At 49.2% G+C, this 8640-nt stretch overlaps 4 protein-coding genes and 1 non-coding gene across 5 annotated transcripts; 4 read left to right on the top strand and 1 right to left on the bottom strand.

Moving 5' to 3' along the window:
• Positions 1-146: 146 nt before the first annotated feature.
• Positions 147-659, top strand: BDV27DRAFT_162506 (cytochrome P450; the record flags this gene model as incomplete). The annotated part of the gene is made up of 1 exon (XM_032073407.1): positions 147-659. The coding sequence occupies one exon, from the start codon at positions 147-149 to the stop codon at positions 657-659; it is 513 nt and encodes a 170-aa protein (XP_031922673.1).
• A 975-nt stretch (positions 660-1634) lies between these two features.
• On the top strand, positions 1635-4481 carry BDV27DRAFT_149465 (NAD(P)-binding protein; the record flags this gene model as incomplete). The annotated part of the gene is made up of 9 exons (XM_032071047.1): positions 1635-1818; positions 1891-1910; positions 1961-1997; positions 2056-2129; positions 2184-2557; positions 2631-2723; positions 2786-2964; positions 3196-3199; positions 3383-4481. 9 exons carry the CDS (start codon positions 1635-1637, stop codon positions 4479-4481), a joined length of 2064 nt encoding a protein of 687 aa, XP_031922672.1.
• A 481-nt stretch (positions 4482-4962) lies between these two features.
• Positions 4963-5935, top strand: BDV27DRAFT_52581 (uncharacterized protein). Its single transcript, XM_032076858.1, has 2 exons — positions 4963-5509; positions 5677-5935. The coding sequence occupies exons 1-2, from the start codon at positions 5017-5019 to the stop codon at positions 5832-5834; spliced, it is 651 nt and encodes a 216-aa protein (XP_031922671.1). The 5' UTR covers positions 4963-5016; the 3' UTR covers positions 5835-5935.
• Positions 5936-5978: 43 nt separating this feature from the next.
• BDV27DRAFT_t200 lies at positions 5979-6049 on the bottom strand. Its single transcript has one exon. It is a non-coding gene; the product is annotated as a tRNA-Gly (tRNA).
• A 230-nt stretch (positions 6050-6279) lies between these two features.
• Positions 6280-8278, top strand: BDV27DRAFT_168430 (uncharacterized protein; the record flags this gene model as incomplete). The annotated part of the gene is made up of 7 exons (XM_032074767.1): positions 6280-6317; positions 7029-7188; positions 7234-7260; positions 7297-7550; positions 7581-7821; positions 7880-8188; positions 8246-8278. 7 exons carry the CDS (start codon positions 6280-6282, stop codon positions 8276-8278), a joined length of 1062 nt encoding a protein of 353 aa, XP_031922670.1.
• Between the last annotated feature and the right edge of the window lie 362 nt (positions 8279-8640).

The following is an 8640-nucleotide window of genomic DNA, read 5'->3' as shown; positions in this document are numbered from 1 at the left end:
TTTTTTTTCCCTGCCCTACTTTTTTTACTAAGTTGACGCACTTCAGCTCCAACGCAAACATCTTCAAGTTGGGCTTCTGGCTTCTCGCACACATCTGCTCAGACCAGGCGACCCTAACGGCCGTCGTGACCGAAGTAGACGCCATTATGTCAGCCAGTAACCACGCTCAAGAATCTCTTTCCGCCCTCTCGATGCGTCTGGGACAAAACCCCCTCCTCGAAGCCCTATACAATGAAACCCAACGACTGACGATAAACTCCGGCTCCGCACGAACCGTCGAGCAAGACGTAACCATCAACGGCCGGACATTCAAAGCCGGCGCGCACCTTCTCATCCCGTACCGCCAGCTCGCCATGTCTCATCCACTGCTCGCGCACGACTGGGATGGCTTCCAGCCAGACCGGTTCCTCTCTAATCCTACCCTTGCACATAGTAAGAGCTTCCTGCCGTTTGGAGCGGGGAAGCATAAATGTGTGGGCCGCTTCCTGACCAAGCGGCTAGCCCTAACTTTTACCGCGCTAGTCGTGCACCGGTTTACAGTGAGGCCGTTGGATGAAGTTCCAGCTATAGAATTTACGCCGGTAACTTCGGGGCCTGGAGGGCCGGTAGAGGGGAGCGATATGCAGCTGGTCATTTCCCAACGAGATGTTCTATCTTAGTACAATAAAAGAAATGGCAAGAGGGATATGTAACATAGAATACAACGCATGAACATGAACAGCCCTCCCTACTACCTCGTATCTTGGCTTGCAGCGAACTAACGTAGATGAGGTTCTGATGGGCTTATCGCCCACCATTCCATACTCAAAAGGGTGGCAATTTTGCCCAAGTGCCTTGGCAGCGTGCATAGTACCCCTGATAATTGTAACTTCCCGGCATTAGTGTGATGCGAGGCGTCCAGAGAAGTCCATGATGATGGCTGTCATCATTTCATCGTCTACAGTTGGTTCCCCCTGCCCCTGCTCTAGTTGCACTGTTACCGCCACCCTCGCCGGTGGAATTAGAGAGCCGCGACAATGCCTCAGTTGCGAGGGGGGGGGGCGGCCTGGAAAGCCAACTTTGCTGGGCAGGGTAAGATCGAGACGGGGTGAACCGTGAAGATAAGCGGGGCGATTCATGAAGGAGGGGTAAGATTTGCTATAGAACTTGGCAAGGAGCAGGGGGTGGGAGTGAAAAAAAGGTGTACTAATGGGTTCGATGCTACCCTCGCTGTGAGGTATAAGGTATATTTAGCTGACAGACGTCGAGTGAAATGGTTCTAAAGATGCAGCGTTGCGGGGTTATGGGATTATAGGGTTATATCTGCATCAGGGCTTCAAGAAAGCAAACACCGTCCGGTCAGGTGGAGCTGAAAATAACCCTTCCCCCTGTCAGCAACTACTACTATTACTATTACCGTCCATCAGGCTTGCCAGGTTTCTATTGCAATTTGGGGCCCCCAATCATGTCTCACTCGCATGATGACTGCATGGTGTTCGAAATGGGTGCCCGTCATATTCCCACTCCTGACGATCGCCTCCGTTCTCTCCTGGCTTGGTGGCTCTAACAGAACATTCTAGGGAGTATGTGACCCTTTAAATTCAAATAACTCTTTCAGAAGAAACAGATTCTGCTCGGCAAGTCATCGCCCAGTCATGGATCCCAATTGGCCGGCCGCAACACCACCGCCAGGTGTGGTTCCAAACTTCGACAATCCACCGTCACAACGAACAGCAATCATCGTGTTGCAAACAATTTTCCTAACCCTCACGGTCCTGGCGGTTTCTACTCGTATTTATGTGCGGACATGTATTATCAAACTCTGGGGCGCCGAAGACAGTGAGTACCATGCACCATTCTGGTTCGACGCCTGTATGGATAGTATGGGATCACTGAAATGACAGGATCCAGCTACCTGCATCCTCGCCACAGTAAGTTTCGACTGCGCGTATATCACCATTCCAGCCTTCTAACAGACCAGTGCGGCGCGATTGCTCATATGACGCTCTATATCCAGAGTCAGTGGTGATTCCCCATTATCTTTGCCCTAGCTCTAGGCTAACCTGGCTGTGGCAGCTCTACCACTAGGGTTCGGACGACACATGTGGGATGTGCGGGCAATCAACCTCATCAATCCCTCTTCCAACCGTGTATGCAATTTCGAGCAGCATTCGGATGAATGTCAGGGAAGCTGACAGCCCCAGAAACTCTCCGCCGGCGGCATCACTTTCCCCTGGACGGTCTGCTTTGCAAAGATTTCAATCCTACTTCTGTATAAGCGCATTTTCCCACTGCGCCGCGAGATCATCGCAGTGTGGGTAGGTATCGTCGCCGATGCGGTGCTTTACGCCTTTTGCATCGCCATCGCCATCGGCAGTATGGTGAAGTGCGCGGAGCTGTCGCAGTTGAGGGACCCATACTGTAAATTCAATTCCGGGACCATGATCACTATCCAATCTGTGATCAACGTCGTCACCGACTTCTACGTGTTGCTTCTGCCCATCCCGCGTCTGGTCAAGCTGCAGGTCAGTCGACGGCGGCAGATTGGCCTTTTGCTGACGTTCCTGAGTGGGCTTGGGTTCGTATCCAAGGTGTTCTCCTATTACAATCCATTCAGTACATTACTGACTGGTACATACTATCGTTCGCAGTGCCTGCGCGACCAGTTTGGCTCGGCTGATCAACTTTCAGCTCAATGACAGCGCGGATGTCTTCTGGACCACGGGTCGCAATGCCCAGTTCACGTACGTATCAAGGACACAGCAATTCCAGGCGCGAGATACCGATTGACTGTGTGATTGTCTAGAATTGTCGAGATGAACATTGCCATCATTGTCGCGTGCGCTACATCTTTCCCAGTGTTCTTCGCCCGGATGCACTCTCTCGGCTCATCCTTTTATAATTCGGCTATCTCCTTGCTCCATAGTACACGGGGGTCTCCCAAGGCCAGTCAGACTGGCAACCACTCTAACAGAAGGCCGACCAGTCAGCATTGGGAAAGACTGAAGGATGGCAGGGGAGGTCTCCGGCAGGACGCACAGGAGCTGGAGTTTCTGACTGACAATTCTGTTTAACCAAGCCTAAAATATAGAAGAGTTTTCTCCTTGTAGCAAAAGTTGATTTTGAGGTTCAGACGGCTGAGTAAGCACATAAATATGGGACAGGAAAAATGAGGCAATTGACGTGGTCGTATTTATCGTGGCAATTACGAACTAGAGCAGTAATAATAAATAAAAGATGATGCAGGGATGGTTGTTAAACAAAGACATAAAAGGAACCCCCCAAGACTTTCCGCCCACCCCCTGACTTTCTTCTCTTCTCTTCTTTTCTTTTCTTTTCTTTTCTTTTCTCATCTCACTTCCAATTTCTCATCGATTGGTTTGTTTAACCTAAGTATGTCTAGCATCGGCCCTGTCCTTGTTACCGGCGGTAATGGCTTCATAGCCTACCACATCATCGCCAACATTCTCGAGGAGGAGCCTGATTGCAGCATCCATTCGATAGACGTAAAGATTGACCGCAACCGCCATTCTCATCCGAACGTGCACTATCACCATGGCGATTTGGCCTGCGCCGCCGATGTACAGCGCATCATGCAGATTGCCCGCCCGGTTACCATCTTCCATACTGCATCTCCCGAATTCTCCGATGCCCCGCAGTCTGCTTACCACCGCATCATCGTGGAGGGTGCACATCACCTCCTAGACGCTGCGGTGAAGGTGAGCACCGTGCGAGCCCTAATCAACACATCAACCTCGGGCGTGATCAACGATAACCACACGGATCTCATTGATGCCACAGAGGAACTGCCAATCCTGCACCCCCCGCTTCAGAAGCGGCTCTATTGCATCGCTAAGGCAGATGCAGAAGAAGCGATCCAAGCTGCCAATCGTAACGGCGGCCAGGATGATCGGGGCATCCTGACCTGCGCGATGCGACCCGGTCTAGTCTTCGGTGAACGAGACGTCGGCACCTTAGGCAAGATGTTCGCCGTCGCGCGCCAAGGCAAGTCCCGGTTCCAGATGGGCAACGGACAAAACCCTTACGATTTTGTCTACGTGGGGAACCTGGCAGATGCACACCTCCTAGCCGCCCATGCCCTTCTCAACGCCTGGGGCAAGCCTCGCCCGACAGACGCCTCGACCCGAGTCGATGGTGAATGCTTCCATGTCACGAATGAAGACCCCTGGCTCTTTTGGGATTTCCAGAGGGCGGTTTCCGCCCTCACGGGCAACCCAATCCGGCCTGAGGATATTATCGTGATCCCGAAGTGGGTTGGACTGACGCTCGGGTTCGTGAATGAGTGGGTTGCGTGGATCGTTTCCGGCGGTACTAGAACTGCCAATATGACTCGTGAGGGTATTCGCTTTAGTACTCTGATCCGCACGCTGAATGGAAACAAGGCCAGACGGGTGCTTGGGTATCGTCCTAAGGTGGGTATGCAGGAAGGTCTTGAGCGAAGTGTGCGTTGGTTCATGGAGAATGCCGAGGGGAAGGCCTAGCCAAGTTGGAATTTATTCGGGCCCGACAATATCTGCATCAAAGGGCCGGATCTAGGCGTGGTCTATTTACACTCAACTCATGCGTATGCATCCAATCTATATGTCATATTCTCCAACGCGGGACTATTGATTGTCCCATCACACCTGGAGTAGGTGACAAATTAGTGAATCTCTCCTATTGTATGCAATATTAATACTTTATGCCATGTTATGCTATTTGAATCTAATTCTCGTTTTGCATCTATTATCCAAATAGAGAGAGAGAGAGAGAGAGAGAGAGAGAGAGAGAGAGTGTGTGTGTGTGTGTGTGTGTGTGTGTGTGTGTGCTCGCAGTACACATCCTAATGTACCAGCAGTACCTACGTAACTAAATAAATGCAGCCAAGACCTTATCACCGAAGTCTATCTTATCAGTCCCCAATTTAATTTAAATCCTAAACCCCCCCCCCCCTTCCGCTCTCCGCAACTCAATTCCAACCAGCACAACCTGAACAATCATTATTCAAACATCCACACATTAGAATTCAAAACAAGGATGGACCCCGACGCCAGCATCACCCCGGACCAACCCCCGGTATTCAATTACATCCTCTCCTTCCTCCTAGTCGGCGTAGCATGGGGCTTCACAACCCCCTTCATCCGCCGCGCCGCAGCCGACTTCAACGCGCGCCAGGAGAAACAACAACACTCGCAGTCACAGCCCCAAGCACAAGCACAAACACAAACACAAGCATCGCAGGAACCCGAACCCGACGCACAAGAACTACAGCATACCAATACGGAACACGAACCCTCAGACGAAGAAGAAGATGAAGACCACCCCTTACCAGCAGCTGGTACACAACAACCACAGCCCGCCTGGATGCGCCGCCCATCGCAGTCAACAACAACCTCAGGCTGGCTAAAGACGAAAATCACAACGTTGTTCTGGACGGTCATTAATCTTCTCCGTACGCCGGCGTACTCAATTCCCTTGATTATTAACTTGACGGGGAGTATTTGGTTCTTTCTTCTTGTTGGGAAACATGGTACGTACTTGAACTGTTTTTGTTGTTCCCCTTTCTGCTTTTCTTTCAGCAATTGAGCAATTATTGGTTGGGTCTTTGCAACCGCTGCCCCTGGTTCATAGAAAGAAAGAAAGAAAGAAAGAAAGAAAGAAAGATGTTGGGTAGTTTTACTGATATCAGATTCGTAGAACTATCCCTGACGGTTCCGTTGGCTAATTCGAGTGCATTCCTCTTCACTGTTCTGGGGGAGTGGTATGTGGAACGGAAGGTTATCGAGAAGGAGACTTGGTTAGGAATGGGGCTTGTTTTGGGGGGGATTGCTATTTGTGTTAAGTCTAAGAGTTAGGAAGAGATACTGCGTAGTACTCTGGGGTACATATGTAGACCTTCAATTGTATGTGATAGATACTACTGGGTATATATAGATGGAAGGAAGCATTTATACTTGGTTTATTTGGGGAAGAAAATAAAAAAAAAAAAAAAAAGTATGTGCATCATCCGTGAATCGAACACGGGCCTCATCGATGGCAACGATGAATTCTACCACTAGACCAATGATGCTATTGAGCTATCGGCTCTTAATGAATGGATTTGGCTTATTTGAATTTATATTCCAATTTTTAGAAGCTGTGAAGTAAAAGAGTATAGAGTGCCCTAATGAGTAGGCTTATATAGAGACTCGGGAGATAACTATATACCGGATACATATCAGTGGGTGAGTAGATGTAGTCAGGGTTGGTGAACCACGCACTAGGGAACAACCGTGGTAAATCTGCATGTTGATGATAACTATGGTTGCACTCTACATGGCTGGACAGGAAGGGAGGTGGTATCTGGGAATTGTCGTACTGTTGCTTGATTGAGGGGGTGAAAATCCCATGTAATGGGTCAGCACGATCGAAAGAGGTTGAATATGTCTTTCACTGGCGTGGACAAATGGCAAAGAAGTTGAATGTAGAAAAGTGTCAATGAGTTCTCTCTGCACTTCACTTCCATTGTCGCACCGCGTAATGAATTGATGAGGATATAACTTTCACATTGTGTTCAACAGTTTGTCTCCGATTTGTCGGCCGAGTGTGAAGACCGGAAAGACTGCGAACCCAGTTCCAATCAGCAGATTTGGAATATAATCGATCCGTCTCTTTTTCCCTCTAACCTACGGACAGACGCGCGTTCTGGTGAATGGTGGCTGTGTTCCACTTGAACAAACATTGGAAACCTACGGACAAGGCGAGATTGCACCCAGGCACGACCAGGATCGTGAGAGATTGGAGGGGTTTTGCAGACAATTATCGTAATGCGAGAAGCTTGTTGTTCTCTCACCGATTCCAGTGGCTCCCCTGCGAGGTGGAATTCTAGTGGACCAGCGGGCTCGACAGACGTACGAATTACCTCTTATATCAACAACCTGCACCCGAGCAGACAACGCTCTTTTTATGAAACACTTGAAGAGGTAGTGTCTCGAGTCATTGAGCCATGGAATGAGACATTAATCAAGGGAAACCCCCATTGATTCTAGTTTGTCTTCCCCACCGGGCAGGGCGCCCAGGAGAATCCAAACATTTGGTGTTGAATGGCGAAACGAGTATCCAGAGTGGGCAGAAGATCTACCAACGGAGCGGGATGGTAATCTCGAAGCATACTGCAACGCAGTTTCGCGTGTCAAGGACTATGTCGCCCGTCCTGAATATAGCGTTAAAGTTGAATGGCAAGGTCTTGAAACAAAGAAGGTTCCGCAGGATTAGGAGAGCACGGCATCTTTGAAGGACGTGGTGGATGCAAAATATAGTCGCATGTTTCGCTTCGAGCATTCCGACCCGGGCCTCTACTCGTATGACGAATGGAAGGCAGGAAAAACCGCAAAATCTACTGTTGGGCCCACGGAACATGAAATAGAGTGGAAAATAGACCCTAAGGTCTGGTCTTCGCTCCCTGATATAAAAGATCCTATGGAGCGTTGCAAAATCCTAGAGGTCTCTCGCAAGAGGTGCATAGATCATGATTACTACACAGTGAAGCTTCAAGAGACGTTTCGTGATAAAGGCCTACAAATCATTGTGAAGTTGGAAGGGATTGGGCTAACACCAAAAAGTCCATCTTACCCGGGCGAAGATTGGCATACAGACGGCCTTCTTAACGAGCACATTGTGGGAACTGCTGTCTATTTCTTTGATATGGAAAACGTGACAGGTAGCAGGCTCTTGTTCCGTCAAGAGATCGAAATGAATCCAGGTGTGTATCAGTTTGAGGGGTGGGATGTACCGTACTTGGAAGAATTATTCGGCATCAAAGATGAAAATCCGGCTCTTCAGGAGCTTGGGTCTGTGTTCTGTGTCAGTTGGCCAAGGACGCCTTATAGTTTTCCCAAATGCACTCCATCACCGCATGGAGCCATTTGAGCTTATTTCCAAATCCCGGGCCGGACACCTTCGATTTCTGACACTGTGGCTCGTCGATCCATACTACCGCATTTGCTCTACGCGAAATTTACCACCGCAGCGGCATGGCTGGTGGGCACAAGAAGCACAGTCACTGGTAGCGTCGGCTCATTCGCTTCCTCAAGAGTTGGCCTCTATGGTCATAAATGAAAAACATCAATGGCCTATGGATCTCCCCGAGGCTCATCAACATCGACTTGAACGAGGAAAAGATAGCTCTATCGCGCATGACGCGATAAAAGATCTGACCGAGCGCCATGAAGTAACTCTTTGCAAGCAAACATACTCATATTTATATTGTACTGATTCCTTCGGTCAGTACACACCAAAACTATATAGGCTTCGATCATAGATAGGCTCAAAAGCAATACTGTTCACCATTAAACCACCACTGTGGCCCGGTTGTGGCAATGCATATTATCGGCATGACGGCATATAATGCCTTGAATGCTCCCCATTATACTCATAGCCTTATGTACTATTCTTCACTTCAAGATTACCTGGACCAGCAACTTAGCCACCAGGAATCTTTCATTCAAATGTTTTTGGTAAGACTAAGTTGCTTCTTGGCCTTTTCAACTACCGTATGATCGACAAAGAACCAAGTCCATGCAGAAATGCAATGTGAAAGTTATATCCTCATCAATTCATTGCCTGGGTGGGCCGCTGGGTAATGTAGCATAGTTATCCCCAGGGAGTTCTAGCTTGGGGAAT

Source organism: Aspergillus caelatus (genome assembly GCF_009193585.1).
Source record: "Aspergillus caelatus strain CBS 763.97 unplaced genomic scaffold BDV27scaffold_255, whole genome shotgun sequence".
Classification (NCBI taxonomy): domain Eukaryota; kingdom Fungi; phylum Ascomycota; class Eurotiomycetes; order Eurotiales; family Aspergillaceae; genus Aspergillus; species Aspergillus caelatus.
This window is presented reverse-complemented; position numbering and strand designations above follow the sequence as displayed.